The 21,262-nt window shown below is 37.8% G+C and overlaps 1 protein-coding gene across 1 annotated transcript in view; it reads left to right on the top strand.

Annotated features, from left to right (window-relative positions):
• The first annotated feature begins 2,231 nt into the window (after positions 1–2,231).
• The window catches only part of CEMIP2 (cell migration inducing hyaluronidase 2), a 38,187-nt gene continuing 19,156 nt past the window's right edge, over positions 2,232–21,262 (top strand). Inside the window, exons 1-9 of the mRNA XM_066339275.1 lie at positions 2,232–2,590; positions 6,973–7,113; positions 7,970–8,531; positions 11,645–11,814; positions 13,070–13,258; positions 15,985–16,154; positions 18,539–18,748; positions 19,153–19,358; positions 19,816–19,885. Coding sequence (XP_066195372.1) covers positions 2,266–2,590; positions 6,973–7,113; positions 7,970–8,531; positions 11,645–11,814; positions 13,070–13,258; positions 15,985–16,154; positions 18,539–18,748; positions 19,153–19,358; positions 19,816–19,885 — 2,043 coding nt within the window. The 5' untranslated portion in view covers positions 2,232–2,265. The remainder of the gene's footprint in view (positions 2,591–6,972; positions 7,114–7,969; positions 8,532–11,644; positions 11,815–13,069; positions 13,259–15,984; positions 16,155–18,538; positions 18,749–19,152; positions 19,359–19,815; positions 19,886–21,262) is intronic.

Here is a 21,262-nt window from a genome sequence, read left to right as displayed (position 1 = left end):
TCCATCCATCCTTGGGGTGACCCGTGTTTTCACTTGAATGGGATAGTTGAAAACCTTTTACAATTGCCAAAATGAGGTTTGCAAACAAAGCAGTATGCTTTGTACAACAAAAATATGCTTGAAATATGACACAAGTGTTTCCAATAGCTGCTGTAATGGTTTTGGGGGTTTTTAAATTACTATTTCTTTAGAGGTCTGGCAGTACTTTAGGAAGCCTTGGTGGGAAGAATTGTGGGAAAATTATTTTGTAAAACTATTTCAAGACTTGCACAGCCAATCTGGATTCAGTTGATATAGCTAAATAGTTGAAAAACTTCTTAACTGTTGATATTACTTTAGTAATTTCCTCAGTGTAACTGAAAGATCTCCTAACTGAAAAATTAACCAAGTTCAAGGAGTTGGGGTTTCAATCCATAAAAAAAAAAACCTCAGTGCTGGATCAGATTTCTTAAAATGTTTAATTAAGAGGCTAGTCCAGCATTTCTTTAGCTAGACATACATACTATCTTTGAATTAGCTGAAAAGCTCCATCTCTACCCGGCTTTTAATACCACATCTAAAACACAGAAATTACTTTCAGTGCTGAGAGATGATATGTTGAGTGTAAAAGCACCTGAGGTTAAAGCAAACTGTTCCACAGTGCACATAATAGGTTGAGCAGTTAAGTTTGAGAACAGAGGATTAGGTTTGTCAAAGAGAACAGAAAGAAGAATGCTGAAAATTAATTTGTTATAATGAGCAGGTGCAAGAGGCACTTCTGGAGGACTTGGAATAATTTTTGCAGTCTGGGATAGCTACTCTAGTTAATGTTTCAGTGCCATCATTGCCACTGTGTATATATCTGGGGATGAATTGTGTCCCTTGAAGGGGTAATCCAGCCTGTTCAATAGTAACAGCTCTTTTTCTTTGAAACAGTGAAGTATCAGATTTTACAGCATGTTGGACAAAAGGCTCCTTTGCTACTTCACAGAATAAGATTACAGTTGTCACGTTTCTCCTTCATCAGCGTGCCTGACACTTCAGAGTATGGCTCAGACTTCCCTTTGTTAATGGAAGAGAAAGAGGATCTTTGTGCTCTTTCATTATCCGTAGTTTTTGTTTTTCCTACACTTGTCTGTTTAATGCACATGACTTGTGCCTAAATTCCCTTCAAGATTTAGTTTCAAAAGTTAGGTTTCAGTTAACTGAAACTTGAGCATCCTTCTCAAAAGATTTCATCTATAAGAAATGTTAATTGTAATGAGGAAAGAAATTATGCTGGCTTTGTGAATACTCTGTATAATATTGTTGACTGAATAAACAGAGAAAACAGACAAATGCAGGTTTGTCTCCTAAAGTAGACAAGTGTGATGAGGTAGAACTGCTGCTGAGGATGGGCCAGGCAGTGATGGTGCTGGTATGTTTTCCGCTTGGTGTGCTTCAAAAAAAGATGGAAACAATACTAGTAACTGAAATAAAAGCAGCACTTGCTCCTGTGCGATAGGTACAGAGATCTGGAGCAGTCATATTGCTTCCAGGCTTTGTGTCCAAATCCAGTCATCTCAGCAGAGAAAAATCACAAGGTTTGCTGAATAACATGTAGATAACTTTCTTACAGAACGATTCCTGATGCAGCTTTATTAGCAGTTGAATCTTACTGTAAGTAAATTAGGAGTTTGCTGGCTCAATGCACCTCAGCTTATTAAAAGTGTTGACTGAGTTGTGTCAGCATGACTAGAAATAAAATAGCATTTGGTATTTTAATTTAAACAACTTTTAGAGCTTCTAGTGTAGAAGGCAGGCTTGTCTTTTTCAGCTTATTTTCCATAAGGGAAAGTGAAGAGTTTGTTCAGCTTCTGTGTACGGAAAAAATACATTTAGACATTCTTTGCATAACTGGAGAGGCAGGGGTTGCTAGCCTTCTCATTGTTCATCTCATTTGTTAATCTCGTAATACAAGTTAACCATGAAAATACTTTGGGAAAAATACCCACTGGAACTACAAAGAAATCTGTGCTGTTTCCACATCACATGCTTTTGAGTTCAGTTTTGTTGAAGACACATATGCTATTGTTCCATGCAGTTATTCCATGGCAAGTGACCAGTAGCAACTGAGTAGCGGATACTTTGTAAATAGTCACAGCTTCAGTGGCTGTTCTTGACACATGTGGCTTTAAATTGCCTTTTGATGTTGTTTCATTTTTGTTTTATGCATTTTGATCTGCATTCTGAAAGCCTGTCTCTTATTCTTTCCCCTCTGTGTGTGTGTTCCAGTGGCTTTATAACATGCAAGGCGCTGATACCAGGGGGAGCTCCCCTGCATTCCTCCGTCCTCAGAACGGGAGCAGTCACAGGTCTTCGGGCTACGTCCCGGGGAGGATTGCCCCTCTCCGTCCCCCGCCGCCTTCGCAGGGCCATGCTGCAGCAGAATTTACCTCGGCCAGACAAGAAGCCCAGACAAGACTCCCATCCTTGCCAGTGGAGCAGCACCGCCGACAGGCAGAAGCCAGCAGGCATAAAAATACTCTTATTTGCTCCGCCATTTCTAGCCTTTCACTTTTTGTTGCACTGGGGATTTTTTTGGGAATAGCTTCAAAATATGCTCCAGATGGTAAGTTCATTAAGAAAATCATCCTAGAAGTTATGCTACCTGTGAACGTGACTCAATAATTCAGCATCAGGATTAACGCTGAAAGTTAGTAGGACACTCACCAACAGAGATTGGGGGAAAAGATCGGCTCATTTTTTGTTATCAAATTTTTATTTTGTTTTTTTCGTTGATTTTGTTGCATATGGTTTGATTTACTTACATGAAACAGAAAGGCGTAGCAGTAAATAGAGATTACTGGTGAGAGAAGAAAGAGGCATGAATGCTTTATAAGCATAATTATTTTTATCTGCAGTAGCTGTCTCGTAGGTTCACAAATTGTAGATGAACCTAAATCCTATCTGATTCAGCAGTAACTAAGTAAAATATGTTGAAGTAAAATAATGTAAAAATCTTTGAGAACCTATGCTAGTAGTATGCGTTTGTTTGGTTTATATGCAAATTGGGCAGGGACCTTTTTTGATCTATTAGCCCTGATTTTTTTTATTTTCAGGTAATTTTAAAAGACTGGGCAACTTTTTTGGAATTTGGAGAATCTCTGAAATGTGTCAGTGGTTATAAAATATCAACAGGTGATGTGATCACAAGGTGTACATCCCTCTAGGCAGTTACCCCTAGAGGATGTTGTGATATTAAATATTGGTAGTACAGTTTGGAGTGTGGGTTGTTTTTGTGAGTTTGTTTGGAGTTTTTAGCTGTTTGTAAGGCAGTAGTCAGGTTTCTAAAAGCTAAACAGGATTTTGAATTGAAGCTGTTGGCTACTGCAGTAACAAATTTCTCAGAGGCTTTTGGCACAGTCATTAAGAAGATGCTGTTTCCAAAGTCAGTGCAACACAGGCTGAACAAATCAGATAACCAAATAAAGATTTCAGATGGCTGTAAAAAATAAATGCACATATCCAGCTGAAGTGCTCTTCGTGGTGGCTTGCTGAGATACCTCCTTGGGTCAAGTAACTGAGCTTTCCTAATAATTATGAAGGAAAATAACAAAACCTTAGGGACTAGTAAATGGAAGATTATTCCTCTGTTATGATACAGATTGCTGGTAATGGGTACATATGCAGTAAGTACTTTCAATACAGATGAATTCCAGAGGAAACTGGAGGGTGAGTTACCCAGTTAACACTCTGAAATACTTCGGGGTGCAGCCGGGTTCTTCTTGGTGCTGTTGTACAATAAGACGAGTTAATAAGAAGCTCCACCTTAATATGAGGAAGGGCTTCCTTACTGTATGACTGACCATGCACTGGAAGAGATTGCCCAGAGAGGCTGTGGAGTATCCCTCACTGGAGATAACTTCACAACAGCCTGGACACAATTCCTTGCAGTGTTCTCTGGGATGAGTCTGCTTAAGCAGGGAGCCTGGTTCAAATGTCCCACTGTGGTGCCCTCCAACCATATTATTTCTGTGATACTGTGAAACTCTGACACAAGAGAAACTCCTACAGGGACTAAGGAAAGCCTGGCTGATGTTCAATCTTGCAGTATGGTTGTCGCAGAAACTCCCCCAAAGTTCCCCAACAGGTTGAAATGTTAATGTGCATTAACATGTGCATAACAGCTCTGACCAAAGCACGTGTGGTACTGCAGCAAACAACACGAGTTCCAGTTAGGTGTGCTTTTCTTCAGGGCTAGTTGAAAATCCATATTGTCAGAACTTTTAATGGCTGTTTAAAAGGCAGTGGAAGGAATGTGACAGTTGGTAGTAAATGCACTTAAATTCTAAGTTTCTTCTCCACCATAATTTCCCCAAATGGAAGATGCTGCTTGTCAGCATTTCTGTTCCTGCTTGTCAGCTGATTTCTTTTTCCTGCTTGCTTCTGTATTCCTGACATCCACTCCTGACTCATCTAAGGAGTCCTGAACACTGGATATCAGGGAGAGCAGTGGAAATGCAATTTGCTTCCCCATTTCCCCAGGCTTCTGATGCAGGGTCAGAATGACAAGCGGGGGAGACAAGGAGAAATTCTTCGCTCTTGCTCTCAGCTGGACCTTGCTGGGTAAACAGGATCCTCAGAAAATTTACCTGCCAAAGTCTGATAAACTTCTGCTGAGCATAATATAACACTGGTAACTTTTCCTGACATGGCATCTAAACAAGTAGAAAGTCCCTATATATCTTGAGAACTGTTCCCTGCCTGTCTTTTTCTCCTGTCAAATTTCATACGCTTGCTCCATTAAAGGTTCTATCAGTGGGGTCTTTTTTGGTCAGTATGCTTTCTTGTGGGTGGGATGGTGTAGTTTTCCTCCACCACTTGCAGAAATTTTACTTCTGCCGCCAGCTCTAATAGAAGCCACTAAAGCTGAAGGAATGCTGGCCCATTTTTACAGAAATGTTTTGAAGCAGAGGCTTAACTTGAAAAATTCTCAAAATGAGTGGCAAATTTGGCAAGGTCATCACTACCTAATGGTTTCTGGTCTGTACTTCTGTTTTTATTTAACTTTAACTCTAAAGGCAGTAACTGTTAACCTGTAAAATCTACTTGGTAATTTTGGAGATAACATATGGTGAAGTTCTAAATATTTGATGTTTTCTTGCTTCCCACCACAGTTGCTTAGGGAGAATTTCAAAATACTTTTTGCTAAACACATCTGATCTGCTTGCCAAAATGTTGACCCACTGTGCCCAAAAGCATGTTTGTGTTATAGGAGTGCCTGTTTCTGATTCTGATGGCTTGCTAGATTGTAATGTACAATTTAAAATTAGATTTTAGAATTATAATTTTTTAGTTACTCTTTTATACGTCTTCTTTCTGATTCAACAGAAAAATACATGGTCACTAGATCTGCTCTTCTGTGAATCACTCTAAGCAGAAGTCATTAGGTTGCTGACTCATGGTTTCCTCACACTGCCCTTTGCTACCAGCAGGAAATTAGTGTTTCTACATCGTGCTTGTGTGTGTGGTGTCTGGGGAAAAGGGGTTAGGGACTCTGCGTGAGTCAGGCACTAGACTTGCCTTTATCTGGTGAGTGTTCAGCAGTTTTGCTGATTGCAGTTTTCCTTGCATTTCAGCTTTCCCTTATGTTGAGTTACATTTTCTAAAAGCTGTCAGCTGTCTTCATAGAATATTCATGAAAGATTTTATTTTGTTTTTATTTTCATAATACTGCTTGTATCCCTTCTGCCCTTTCTGCAGTTTGCTAATTTTTCCCTATTGATAGTCAAATCTTGGTTTATATGTCTTTCCCAAGTTGGGAGGGATTTGAAATGTGGAGAGTTAAAACCAAAGGAAAAACATTTCTGTTAGCAAAACTAAGGTTGGCTTGTATTAAACTTGTGGATAGGTTTTGGTTTCTTTAGATATTGCAAGAGTGGGCTGTTTCTGATAGCTTTTTGCCTCCAAAGCAGCACTTCAGAAGTGTGGGTGTATATTTTCAGAAGACAGGATGTGAAAAGGCTATTTTGGCTGTTAACCTCAGTTGGCCCACTAACATGTTTATTTTGGCAACTTTTTAATTGTCGTTTACATAGGAAAAATATTTCTAATATTTAAGATTTTAATATTTATTTGTAATTTTGATAAGATAATCCAAGGAATATGCTTTCCAATTTTTATAATGTGTCTATGCTTCCATGTTACCCAGAAGCTTAATATGCTAAAGGGGTGTTGATATAAATACTACATTGCTGTAACTTTGTCTGAAATCGTACAAGCCTTTCAGTTCTTGCTGTTGCCTTTCCTTCTCTGGCCATTTAGCTTGGGCTGCCACGGCTTTCAGCAGGGGCTGCATATGTCTCTGCTGTTGTGCACTTTGTAGCCTGATATTTAGGCTGACTCTCTAAGGGGTACAAATGTTTAAGTTAGAGCCATATGTCTCACCTCCCTGGAAACTGCTCTAGCTAGTTAGGTTTTATACTAAATATGTTAAGGGTGTTTTGTTCCTCTTGCAAATGTCCATGGAAAGAATGATTTGAATGCTTAAAAGTAAGAAGGGATCAGCCTTTCTGCCAGAGTTGAGGCTTTGAGGAAGTGCGATGCTTAGACACTTTACAACCATGTTAGCCTAGTTAGCTGGCCTAAGGCTTCCATTTTTCAGTGTGATTGCTCTCTGTCTGACTTCATTCTGCTTAATCTCTCCTCTATTACTTCTGGTGATCTAGCAAATAAGAGAAGAAATCAGATGAGATTAAAAAGTATCTATGGTCAACAATGTGTGGTCAATAGTAGTATAAATCAGTAAAATAATGCATTCCTATGCCTGAGACTAGCTATTTTTCATGTGTCTTTTTGCCTATTCAAATACAATGACTGCAGTATTGAAAGCACCAAGGATGTGGGAGTCCTTTGTGGGTGACTGACCCTTTCTTACTTGTGTTTATCCTAATGCCATCTTGATTGATGTGACGATGTTTTTTAAAAGTTGAATTTCACATTGTATTGCAGAGAATTGTCCTGATCAGAATCCTCGCCTTAAAAACTGGAGCCCTGGGAAAGATCCTGAAAAACGAGTTATTATCAAAAAAGGGGATTTGTTTCGTCTGAACTCAGATGCTACAGTACACTCTATAGTTATACAGGATGGAGGTATGAAATAGCAAGATGAACACCTTGCTTTAGTGTTCTGCATACATTTTACTTCTGTGATTGCATAAAAATATGTTGAAACTTTATCTTGCAGCCTATTGACCAGTTCCCATGCTTTTTTACTTTTCAGCCTGCTGCCAGGTCAGGTATATAATTCAAAAGATGAATTCTCTATGATGATGCTCTAGTGTCTTTTCAGTGCAGCATTCATGTAGTTTCCTGTGCAATATTGGAAAACAAGGTTGTTTAGTAGCCTGTGTGGTACTAAATCTGTTTGTCCTCCAGTGGTAACTGTTGTATATAATGTAATATAATATAACATAACATAACATAATATAATATATTGTATAATATATTATATAACATATTGTATAATATATTGTATAACATATTGTATAATATATTGTATAATATAATAGATTGTATAATATATTATATAATATATTATATATAATTGGTAATGCTGGTAATAATTGGTATACCACTCTACCAATAATATACCGTATGATACCATATGATATAAAATAAATGTATATTATATATATTATTTATATTATATTATATTATATTATATTATATTACATTACATTACATTACATTATATTATATGTATATTATATAATCTTAAAAAACAGGCAAGAAAAAGAATATTCTTTTTTCTAAGCAAATTCTTAGAAAGATAAATCACAATTGGTAGCAGTTACTTTCCCAAATATTCTTAAATATTTATAACAACATAAGAGCTTAGTTTATGGGTGTGAAAAATAAATCTCTAATTTTTCTGTTCTTACTGCAAAACTTTGTTGAGTCTCTCTGAATTTTGCTTTAATATACAGAAATACTTTTTTTCCTTTAGGTTTACTTGTTTTTGGTGATGATAAAGAAGGTTCTAAAAATATTACTTTGAGAACTCGATTTATCCTGATAAAGGATGGTGGAATGCTTCATGTTGGAGCAGAGAAATGCCGCTATAAATCCAAAGCAACTATTATTTTGTATGGGAAGTCAAATGAAGGTGCCGATGTGCCAGAATTTGGCAAAAAATTTATTGGCGTGGGCCCTGAAGGAACTCTGGAGTTGCATGGACACCAGAAGGTATCATGGACTCTTCTGTCGAAGACTATATATTTCTCAGGGCTGGCCTATGGTCATTACACATTTAAAAAGAATTTTTCCCGAGGACTAAATGTTAGAGTGATTGATCAGGATACAGCAGAGGTTTTGGAAGTGCTGAAGTTTGATACTCATGAATTTGCAGAGGAAAGCTTAAAACTTCAGAACTTACTGAGAAATGGGCATCCTGGTCGCATTATTGCTATTGCTGTGGGAGATTCAGCTGCTAAAAATCTTTTGGAGGAAACCAGAGTGACTATTCAAAATCTTCTGGGAAGTAAATTTGTTAGAGGATTAAGTTACAGGTAAGTAATTTATTTTCCCTTTTGTGCTGAGTATGACATGCATTCTGCTGTGGGAGATTTGTTAAACTTTGACAGTTCATAAAGTTTTCAGAGAATTCTTAGTATTGTTCATAGTGCTGCAGTAATAGTATTCAGTTAGTAGTACAGTGCAGAGACTGGTATCTGTGTGAAAGATTTTTTTACTTACTCATAATTTCTTGCTTTCATTGTTCTTTCTACATAGACATAGATACATAACAGTTGATAGGTGAAGCTTTTAGTTTGTATGATTTTAGGAAAGCAAGGAAGGGAACTAAATAATCTCTAAGGTTCCTTCCAACCCAAAACGTTGTTTCCAAGGGATACTAATCCCAGGTATCAAACAGCTTATTCATACTCCTGCACTGTTGAAATAAAAATACATTACCTCTCCATTGAGTTCTCAAACGACCAGATCTGTAAAATTATTTTGTGATTGAAATGCAGTTACAAGATGTTTCTATATCTTTTGACCTTTCTTTTCAGTTGATCAGGATTTGTATGGTGAGACAGTAGAAGAGATATAACAGGAGTTATTAAAGCAGGAAACTTACACTGCTTTTCATTGCTCTTCTTTGAGTTGTTGCATACGGCTTTTTGCAGAGCATGTTCTGAACTTGGCTTTGTGCCACAGAGAGTTGTCCACACTACTCTGGGCAACACAAGGAATTGTGTCCAGGTGGCCAAGAAGGTCCTGGCTAGTATCAGCAATAATGTGGCCGGTAGGACCAGGGCAGTGCTATACTGGGCACTGGTGAGGCCACACTTTGAGTCCTGTGTCCAGTTCTGGCCCTTTACTAACAATAAAGATTGATGTGCTGGAGTGTGTCTGGAGAAGGGCAGCAGAGCATGAGGAAGGGTCTAGAATGTAAGTCATATGAAGAGCTGCTGAGGGAGCTGGGAATGTTTAGCCTGAACTAAAGAAAGTTCAGAGGGACCTTATTGCTCTCTGCAAGCCAGGTGGGGGTCAGCCTATTCTCCTAAGCAACCAGTGACAGAACAAGAGGATGTAACTTCAAGCTACATCAGGGGAGGTTTACAGTTGAACATACAAGGAATTTCTGAATGGAAGGGAATATTAAGCATTGGAACAGACTGTTCAAGGGAGGTGGTGGAGTCATCATCCCTGGAGGTGTTCAAGAAATGACTGGATGGGGTGATTGGTAGCATGGTGTAGTTGACAAGGTGACAAAGGCTAGACCACGTGATCTTACAGGTTTTTTCCAGCCTAAATGATTTTGTGATCTGTGTTGGCAATAGGAGGGAAAAGTATACCCAGTCTCCGAACTGTCTGTCGGTTTATTGTTCTGCTTCTATTGGGATGGTGTTATATAGCTTTTTCGTATTGTCCAGTGTTTTCCAGGAAATTGGTCATTTGGTTTTTCCGTTCTATTCTTGTCCCTCGCTATCCCCTGACATCTGGATTCCAGTTAGTTTCCTCCCTGTGCTTTGGCAGAGGCGGGGTGGTGTGTCAGTCAGGATGGCATGTTCTGACCTCAGTTCCTGTCAGGGGTACATTTGTGTCACTGGCTGTGTAAGCACAGGGGTGTGGGATGGAATGCTCTTGCCTCTGAAGCAATTTGGCCAGAAGTGCCAAGACCTCGGTATCCTGTAGTAGAATACCACTTCCTGAAAGCAGCAAAGCCTGTGTGGTTGCTCAGGTTGTGGTGCAACCAGCCCAGCTTGTCCTGAGAGGCATAGGTTTGTGGCATTTGTATCTGCCCATGACCTCCTCACCAGTTTGTCTGAAATTAGGAGCATCTTCACCTGTAACTTGGAAGAAGCAGCCTTTTTTCCTTTTTTGCTGAACTGCTTCTTGTCTGCTTTCCTTAGTCAGTAAAGGCTCTGTAAGCACATAAAATATTTTTGTTCTGCAGTGGAAGATAGACGAGAAGCTCTCCTTGATGGCTTGCTCAGGAGAAGCAGGGTCATTTCCTTAAACCTCTAAAGCTAGTGAAAAAGATGTCAGCATGGAGGTGAATATTTCATTACAGCCCTCTCCCCTTCTTCCTGCAACATGTGGAATGCAAAGCATGCATCAAAATATCTTAATTTTAAATGTGAAATGTTCAGCTTGTTTGCTTATGCTACTAAAAAGCTGGCCCAGTATGTACTGTTCCTGTGAACATATTAATGCTAAAGTATTGTTTGGCTTTTTGACCCCACTCAACAAAAACATCAAGAAAGGTTAAAATAAAGGCAGATGGATTGAAGGTGGATTTAATATCTACCTTCGAATCAATCATTAGCAGCACTCTTCAGTCCAGCTAGCTGGCACTGTTTTCACTTGGGGTGAATGACTCAACTTTAATGATACAAAATTGTCTGGCTTTTTAATAGATGATCTCGACTGCTTTCTTTGCACACATGGTTATGGCATTACAGAACAGTAAAGGACGGGAAAATAAACTTGTTTTCTTTTAACTTGGTGGCAGCTTTCTGTGCCACATGGTTTGCTTTTAATTTTCAAACACTCACACATCAGTAGTATATTGTACAAAGGTTGTGTAACAGCATTCATTTCCTTTTCTGGGTCTGAGCATCCTGAAAGATTCAAAAGCTGTTGCCTGTCTGGCACAGGGGTGTGCACCAGTAGCTGTTGGTGGCTGTGTCCATCCCTCCTGGCTTGAGGAGCACGTGGGCCCCTGGAGTCCTGACTGCTCCTTTAGGGTATTGCTGGCAAATGGCAGAGGGCTATGGCAGGAGCATCAGTACTGACTCCTGCTCTTCCTGGGCCCTGTTAAAGCTGGAATAGGATCCTGTGTGGCTTTTGTCACATGTCTCTAGCAATTAACTTTTGGAAAAATGTGTATCTTGTTGAATGTTTTACTAAAAATGTGTATATGAAAGTCTTCCCCAGTAAGAGCTCTTCTATTTGCCAATTTGTGTATAGGACACCCAGTTATTTTAAGCTACTTTCCTCTGCTGTTACCTCTGCCCATTTTCTTCTATATTTTGAAGCTGCATTTTTAAATTAATTTGGAAGAGAAAGCAGAAGGGTTTTTTATGACTTCAATGCTCCTTGTCTTTTCCTGGCTTTGTAAAGAATTTTTAAAGAGCCATTATATTTAAACATTTACTTTTGATTTTCACAGGCAAGCCTGGGCTTTAGTTGGTGTCACAGGTGGTGGAAATTCTTCCTGTAATGAATCAGTGAGAAACTATGAAAACCACAGCACTGGTGGGAAAGCGCTTGCTCAAAAAGAGTTTTTCACAGTGGATGGTCAGAAGTTTGTTGTGAGAGCTTACAGCGAATGGAATGATGGTAGGAAAGTGTTTTGTGAAATCCTACAGTTAAGGAAAAAGAAAAAATACTTTATATGCTTTTTTTTTCACTAGAACTTCTGGTTGCAATTTAAATTTTTGAGTGCTGCTATAAGTTGTTTTTCTTTGCTATGGATGAAATAGGAGGACACAGTTTTCCTGTACTACCTATTTTCTCACTTTACTACCACTTTTCTCAGTCTGTATTCAGTGTATTTGTATTCAGTGTGTGAGCAGCATAATATTGACTCTTAAATTCTAGTGTATTTAGGTGAAGGAGTCTTATGAGTTCTGCACTCTTAAAATCTATTTTAGTAATTTAGCAGTCATGTATTTTAAATCTAGGCATCTGAGATGTTGATTATGGTACTAAAAGAAAAAACTACAGAAGCTAAATGAAATGTTTTATTGTTGTTAGAATTTTTGGTGCTGTTAGAGTGCTGTTGGCTTCAGCTGTTCTGATATGAAGTTGAATAAAAAGCTGGAGGACCTGCCACTTGCTTGCTTTTATCCTTTATTATTATTTTTTTAAATTTAAGATATCTTTGATCTCAGTTTTTGTGGGTAATAATCTCTTCCTTCTTTTTAGAATTACTAAAAGCTATTGTGTTTTCCTCAAATTTTTTATGGTAGTCATAAATTTATTTGTTAGGCAATTGAACTATTTGGTACTATCCTTTTACTGTTCATTGCAGCCCCATTAGAATGTATAGATTTACATTTTAAAAAAATACCCATCAAAATATGTCTTTTACTTACTGATGCTGTAGAGTTAGGTTCAAGAGTTAGCAAAAGCAGCTGAACTTATGCAAGTTCATCATAAGCCAATGAAATTCTATGTATGTGCAATTTAGTCTGCCAAACTGTTAGTTGTGCTTAAGAAAGGAAGTCCTGTACTTTGTTTTTCACATCCTTGATTACATCTGTACAGTTCAAAATGGCAAAAAAATGTCACTTGAAACAAGCAGAGGTAGCTGGACCTACAAATTACTGCCATACGATATGAGGGTTTTTTGAAGAAAAAAATAGTAGATTATTCCAGTCACCATTAGTTCTGTGTTTTCTTTTTGTTTTGTTTGAGATCCAGTAAGTAAACAGGTTGTGAAGGCATCTCACACTGGCACATTTGAGGTCAGATTTGTACTTTGTGGGACTTTGGGGCCTGTAAAATCTCATATGTATTTTATTAGTATCTTCTTGGGAATTGTTTCATATAAAGGTGAATATAGCCTTTGTTTCTTCCTTTTTTAAATTAGGTGTCCCAATATCAGGCTTCCAGGTGGAAGCAGTGGGTGGAGTAATACTGAATCTTCTGGATGATGTTAGTAGTTGGGAGCCTGGAGACAGGATTGTGGTTGCAAGCACAGATTATTCAATGTATCAGACAGAGGAATTCACCCTCCTTCCCTGCCCAGAGTGTACCAACCATCAGGTTAAAGTCAAAGGTATGAGAACAGTCACCACTTGAAGATCTCTGTGAGACATGTACTTACTGCTGGACCGGCCCTTGCAGTGAAGAGCAACCTTTTCTCGAATTGCTGTATGGCTTTGTTGCCACATACAGGGATATGTAATTCTCCTTGCTATATAATGACTCTATATGACAGGTCTGCCTCACAGCCCACCTTGCTAACTTTTCTTTCATTTCTTCCCAAGCTCATTGAAAGCTTTTTTTTTTTTTTTTTTTTTTTTTTTTTTTTTTTTTTTTTTTTTTCCTCCTCCTCAGTTGGGTAGGTCCTGTTTTCCTTTCTTGGCTCCTTTCTGTCTTTTGACAGGTTTCCTTTATACATGCTTGAATAGCTGTTGTGGTCATTACTTGTTTCCCTTGCCTTTAGTGTCATTCTCATATTTTGAACTGTTATAATTATAATTCTTTCTGTTTCTTTTGTTATTAAAAATGTAGAAATAAAAACAGGAAGGAAAAGAATTGCAGTCTGTGAACCTGTACCTTTTCTCTTTTTCACTCCTTTCCCACGGTCTCCTTTATACCACCTCCCTCCCAGAATGGTTATAAAATAAGTGGCCCTTCCAAGATTCTGCTCTCACAGGATATCCCTGAGTAGTTGCAATCTGTTTTTCCTTTGGGTGTGATGCACAAGTTAATGGGCATGTATTTTGTTGACCATTTCCTTTTTATTATGTGAGTCATTCTGCTTGACATCACAAGAGCCTCCCAGGGGACTGGCTTGCCAGCTATGCTGGTGTCTCTGTTTCCCTTTTTCTGCTCCACACCTGCTCCATGGTGCTGCCCTCCCGCTTGGTGTCCTCCAGCTTCTGGTCTGGAGCTCCCCTTCTCACTCCTGGGGGGCTGCAGCATCAGTCCATAGCACCAGCTAACAAGTGTTTTTCTGCAGCGTGAGTTTGCAGTAGCTCATGGGCAACCTTGTAAGTCTAGTTTTGTCACATTAGTATCTGCACAATGCAACTTCTTCAAACTTCTCTTCTCCTTCATTCCTGGAAGTTTTCTGTCAACACCCTCAGATCTCTCTGTCCACCTGTGCCTTAAGGGACTGCTAGTCTGTCTGTCCCTCTGGCAGTGAAATTTGCTTCTCACACATTTGTTAACACGAGTCACATATGTTTTACTGCACTGGGAAATTGGAAGTATGAAGAAAGCACACCCACATTTACCTTATTATGCCATCAGAGAATACCAGTTTGAGTGAAGCAGCAGAGCTAACTTAGTGCTGTTGAACATGACATTTCCTCGGCTTTGTTCTTAATGTCATGTTTTATTGGGCATAGAGTTTTAAAGAGCAAACTCATCTGGAAGGTTGCAGTATGAAGTTCAAGAAGTTTCTTGTCACCACTAAATAGTGTGTGTGTAGGTTCTATTTCCGCTTGGAAATCATGTGCTGTGAAAAAGCAGCTGCTTTTAAAGGTTTAAAAAAACATTTTCACAAGATTTACAGTATGGCATAAAATATAAAAAATATAAAATCCTGGCTTTTTTTTTTTTTTTTTTTTTTTTTTTTTTTTTTTTTTTGAAAGTAAATCCTCCTAGGAAAACTATTAAAAAGATCTTAAAGGAGATGAACTTAGAGTCAACTTTCCCAGTTGGGGTTCTTTGCCAGCCTTAATATAGTTTTCTTTGTCATAGTAAGGTATACAGTTTTAAAAAATCGCCACACCACCCACATATTTGTTCCATAAAAAATGATTTTTCTGTGTAATGGTAAACTTGACATGCTGAAGAATGTACCATCTTTTGAAATTATTTCTTGCATTGTTTTGCTAGGTTTTTTTTGCTGGTTTCACCTTTCTGTAGTAGGAAAATAGAAAGTACTGTGTTGTAGGAGCCCTGGTTGCTCTTTCTGCATTTGATTTCTTGAGTTGCTAGTCAAGTATAGGGACAAACAATAGTCAAGCCTTTAGGGAGAGGAGTGCAGTCCCAGTTACAGACATCTCTTGTCTTTTTAAATGCTCAGGAGCAGATAAAATGTTGGTATCTCTCTTAGTTCTGCTTTATGTTGTGATAGTTCAGGCTTATGTCCTTTTTTTAAAGGCTTGGATTAATAGTAGTCTGTGTTCAGGGTATCATAAATGCATAAATGCATTTTTTAAGGTTTACAGAACCAGATAATTTTCTCAGTTTCAATGAGAATTGATTGGGTTTTTGAAGAAGAGTGTGAAACCAGACTATCTTCCTTAATTTTGAGTTTATGCATCTTCAGAATAGCATCCTAAAAAAGAGGAATTTTTTTTGGTTAGGGAAGCAAGTTTTTTTCTTTTAGGAGGAGATCAATACAGCATTTTCAAAAGTGTTTTGGTGTCACTTTCAGTTCTTGATTTCTCTCTGAATCAGATAAAGCAGCCAGCATCTTTTATCTTTTAAAGGAAGTCTCCATCTGTGTTTCACTAAAGTTTGATACACTGGCTTAATTTAAACTCTTGGTTTTTTCCGGTTCTCTTCACTAACTATTGGATTGGAACTTTAAGGCGCACTTGCAAATAAAATGTTGATATTTTTCGAGGATTAGTTTCTTATTAAAATGAAAAATATATCTACTATAAAAAAGCTAGGAGAGACCTACATGTTAAGGAAGAGGAGCACACAGGTTTTGTTGCTGGGGTTATCTTGCTTACTTGTATGAGTTGATTTTGGTTTTAATCAGTGGTGACTTTTTTTTGTCTTTTTTTTCCTCCTCCTGCAAAACTTGCTGTTGGACAGAAACCCCTCAGTTTCCTCATGTAGGAGAAGTAATTGATGGAATGGACATGAGAGCAGAAGTTGGAGTTCTTACAAGAAACATCCTAATAAAGGGGGAGACAGAAAATACCTGCTATCTTGACAAGGAGTGTCAGTTCTTCAGTTATGATACTTTTGGTGGACATATCAAGGTTTGAAAAACATTTTCAATCAACTTTATGTCATATAAAGGCATATTAAGGACAAAACCGTTAATGTTTAACTTTAAAGGATTCAAAAACTTTAAGAATATTCGTTTATTCAGTTGCTCTGTGTGTGTGGAAATCACTTCATTCTCAGTTTACCCCGTTAACTCCTCAAGAATTAGTTTGCAGAATTGAAGGAAGGGATGTAATGCACAAACTGTCCGAGAAACATCCAGCAGGTATTGTAACAATGTATGGCAGGGATTAAACCAGCGACATCCATGCATGTGTATCCTATAACATTACAGAGTAAAGCTTGATCTTCCTTGTATTTCTCTTCCTTTCACTCACTGCTTTTCTACCTCCCTAGGTGATGAGCATTGGATCGTAATTCAGATTTTTCATCTGAACCTGAGCACTAGAGAGACATGAAGGGGGAAGAAACTGACTTGTACTATGGGGTTTTATATTTAGCGTCTTAAAAATCTGAAAGTACTAAGATTATATGAAGGAAAATGCTTCAAATTTCTTGTATTATGAACATAAACAAAGCTGATAGAAAGGAGTGTTCTAGAAACTAGTGTTCACTTGTATTTTTAGATGAAATATTTGAGCAGCAGTTGCTTCGGTGATGCTAGAGAAGTTTCAGGCCTCAGATTTTAATTACATATGTTTTTGTGCTCATTATGTGGTCATCACAATTTAAAACTCTTTCTAATGTATTTGGATACAGATTTTAATTTCATAGTTGTGGCCATAATAGTGGGAAAGAAAATAAGCCCTTCTTTACTAGGTCGCAGCTTTTGTTTTGTGGAAGAAGGTAGATGGACTCAAGATGTCAAGGGTACAAGATAATGTAATGAAAGAAGATAATGGCAAGCTGTGAATCTTGCTGAGTGTGACCTTGACTGCCACATAAGTGTAAATAAGCAGACCATCAGTCTGGAAGGTAGAAGACAAACCAAACATTTTGACTCAGCAAAGTTAAATTGTTCCCAGGAGACCGAGTAGTGGTATCTGCTGCTAAACCTAGACTTCAGTACTGAAAGTATTTCTGGCTTATGCTAATCTTACATGCTCAAGCAGAGGGATCCTACATATTAAGAAATATAACAGCTTTCAAGCATCCTGAATTTCCTACTGGTCAGTAGTTCAGTAGCCTAAAGAGAGCTGGTGGTAGTGAGGAGTGGCATTGGTTTGCAGTTTTAGTGCTTGTTCAGTAGAAAGAGCTAGAGATTAGGGATGCCTAAAAGATCAGGCTTTGACCATCCCTCTATGTTAGGTATGCAAACCCTAAGAGTTCAATTAGAGGAGGAGGAAAAAAAATGTTATTGATTTCCCTATGAAAATCGGTATTTTTGATAAATACTTAGTACAGGTAAGTTTATGAAATTAAGTTACAAAAAAAAAAAAAAAAAAAAAAGGGTTTGTTTTCGTTTGGTTTTTGGTTTTCTTTTGGTTGTTTTTTAACTCAGATTAGCTCTTAGCAGTTTAGCTGTTGCACTTGTTTATGCTTTCATAACAAGTTAGGTGGAAGAAAATACTTTCTCTTCCCTGCATTACTGGTACAACCCTGTATGAAATAAAGTACTGTGTACTGTATTTTGTACACAGTAACTTTACTGTGAGGTTGTATGATTGGGAGGATAATTTCATGTATTTCTTAGTAGAGGCATTTCTCTGGAGTGCAGAGTCCAGTTTTGTGTTCTCATTGCAATTCTACGTTGATGAGGAGTGACGGGGAGCTGAGAGGAAGGATCTTGTTGCTGTTTTCAGGTACTGGTGAGGGTTCAGAGTGGCCACAGCAGTTCTTGGAGGTGCACAGAAATAGGATAAGAGGCAATGAGACCAGGCTTAAAGAAGGCAAATAGTGTTCACATACTGGGAAAATGAAAGGGTAGAACCAATTGACATCATGAGCATGTCACATTCTCTGTAACTGGAAGTATTCTCTGAGCAATATGCAGAGCAGCTGTCTTATGAAGCTGACCCAGCACCAACCTCTCAACTAGACAAGGTATCTCAACTGTATCCTTTGAACCTGCATTATTCTGTGGTTTTTATTCAGCTAAGCCTGCCCAAGGTGGACCGTGCTGGTGCAGCTCCATTACAGACACACACAGATGTGGGTGACTTCTGTTTGGTTGGACAGTACATATAAGAATATTTAATGTGCCACCTGGTAAAGACCAAGCAGTAATGTGTGGTGATATGTCTGGTGAAATTTCCTCTGTTGTAGCCACAAGGAGATAAAAATTTTGAACTTCTATATGAAGGATGCAGTTTCATAAGGCATCTTGTAGAGCAAGGCAGTAAGGTTTGTTCTAGCTTTTATTGTGTTGGCCTGTTAAAAAGCAAATAATTGGTTATATACTCTGGACTTTTTTTAGATTTTGAAGAATTTTACATCTGTTCACCTTTCCTATGTGGAATTGAAGCAAATGGGCCAGCAGCAGATTGGAAGTTACCCTGTTCACTTTCACCTTTGTGGGGATGTGGATGAAAAGGGAGGATATACTTTTAAAACTTATCTGGAAGGTCTTTCCATTCATCACTGTTTTTCCAGATGTGTGACTGTTCATGCAACTAATGGTTTGCTGGTAGGTTCACAGAAAGTAAACATATTATGTTGGAATAAATATTATAAAGAGCGTTTAGATGCCAAAATAATCCCATCTCTTCTGCAAATCCAATGCTCAACAATGGTTTCTTTATTTCAGTGGATAAATAAATTACTGCAAACAATAGTTTAACAGTTCTCACCCTTCTGTGTTTTCAGATTCTTACAGCAGCTAGCTGTTAAGACAGCTGTAAGGCAGCTAAGCTCTCCAGACATAGCCATATGTTTGTAAGGGATGAATAAACGATGTGCTGGAATCTTCTGAGCTGCTGATACTGACACTTCACTTTGCAGCTGTGTCAAGATAGTAAAATTAGATGCTATTTGTCAAATAAATCTCAGTAAATGCTGTTACTACTGACATAATGACTTGTATTTCTACAGATAAAGGACACCATTGGCTATGACACACTAGGTCACTGTTTCTTCATAGAAGATGGCATTGAGCAGAGGAATACTTTGTTCCACAACCTCGGGCTAGTCACAAAACCTGGCACTCTTCTACCTACAGATAGAAACAGCAGCATGTGTATTGGAATTAGGGATAAGGTGTATGGAAGTTATGTCCCAGTGCCAGCCACAGACTGTATGTGAGTATGTCGTGAAAAAAAGTAAAACCCAACCAGCTGTAGCAGTCAAACTGCTGATGATCTCTTGACAAAATACCAATGGAAACATTTTTATCTATAATTTAATGAATGTAGTTCACATAGTACTGGTATTGAAAGAATAGGAATAGAAGTTAACATTTAGTCTTCTATTAAAGAAAAAAATGGTTTATAGGAGTAAAATGGTTTATAGGAATTCTTAAAATAGTTTTGTCATTGCATGAGATATCTGCACAACATTAAATACAATACTGTGCACTGAATTAAAAAAAAAGGCATTTTTGACTTCTAGATGTGGAGCATTTTGTGATTTGTATTCTGAATGTGAAGTAGTTACGTCATGAGTTTAGCTTTTTCTAACATAAACATTAAAAAAGGAAGATACTTCTGTTGGAGCTAGAGGTTTTCTTTAGTAACTTGTTTCTGAATAATATTTCAGGGCTGTTTCAACATTCTGGATTTCTCATCCCAACAATCATCTTATAAATAATGCAGCAGCAGGCTCACAGGTAAGGTGTATGGGTGTAATTCATGACAAAATGTTTATGTCACTGGCATTTGTAAAATCTGTGACATTTACATTGCTGGATATGTGTATATATATTTCTTCTTTAATATATTAATCTTTTTATGTTTGGCAGCATATTGGCATTAGAAGTGGAGGGTATGTCTAGGTGTGCATTTAAATGATGCCACAAGTCTTTGTTGTGTCTGCAACAGAGGAGATTTCTTTTTCTTTATATTTAATAGACCTGGCAGTTGTAGTAATATCTATGGATAAATCCTTTTATTTTCACAGAATTGATGCATTTCATTTTAAGTTTTCTGGATTTTGTATAGGTTGTCATGAGTTTAGTGACAGCTCTGCCAGAGCTGTAGTCACTGGAATGAAAAATGACTACAAAAGGTTCACTGTGTAAGAAACAGCTAAAACATTTCTTTTCTGTCAGTGGTTAGTCAATTGTTTCCAGCCAGTGGCTGCTGATACGGTTTTGCTTGTTCTGAACCTTGTATTAGTGCAAATATCTTGTCATAGCTGCCTGTGATGTAAAGATCTGTACATACTGTGGAGGAAGGGGCTGGAGCTTGTTCTATATTGGATGAGAGGCTGAGATATGAAAGGTTTTTAACTGAGTTTTTGTGAAGAGGGAATAGAATGGAAATGGGAATAGAAAACAAGAAAAGTGATAGATCGTTGTTGCAAAGGCTCTGGTGTTGGAAGAATATGAGCCTGTGTATTTTTAGACACAGATAACATTTATCTGTAACTGATTATATTTATAAGTAAATATTTTATTTATTAACAAATAGGTAACAGTTATTAATAAATAGAATAGGATTCAAACTACTTAGCTGAGTTGAAATATCTGGAGTATTAGAAAAAAATCAGAACATTTAATTCTGTTTTTTGTGTAGTCTGATTCTTGCTGCTTTATTTGTGGTGGTTTTGTTTTTGCTTGTGAGTTTTCTACTTCACTGTCTACCACTGGGAGGGATCTGGACTCACCTCCCAAATAAAGCCAGTTCTTTTCTGTCCAGCACAATGTCTTTCCATTTTGCTTCCTTTATATAATACACCTAGTTTAGGCATTTCAGGCTAAGTTAAACAGCTTCTTTGCTTCTTCGATCTTGTACTTAAGTCCCACAAGGTCTTTTTCTGCCTGTATAGCTCATCCCATTTTGTTAGCAGAATGTGCCTTACTGGAGCAAGCATTTTGTCTGTTACATAGTTTAGCCGCTCTCATAATATGTCCCTTGCATGGATATAAACACATAAGTATAAAGAGACCACAGCTTATTGTTTCAGGAGTAGAATAATCCAACTGTGTTCCTACAGACTCTGCAGTATGGAGCTTTTAGTTGTATGAACTGGAGCAATTCACAGC

The sequence above is a fragment of the Sylvia atricapilla genome, chromosome Z (assembly GCF_009819655.1).
Source record: "Sylvia atricapilla isolate bSylAtr1 chromosome Z, bSylAtr1.pri, whole genome shotgun sequence".
NCBI lineage: Eukaryota > Metazoa > Chordata > Aves > Passeriformes > Sylviidae > Sylvia > Sylvia atricapilla.
This window is presented reverse-complemented; position numbering and strand designations above follow the sequence as displayed.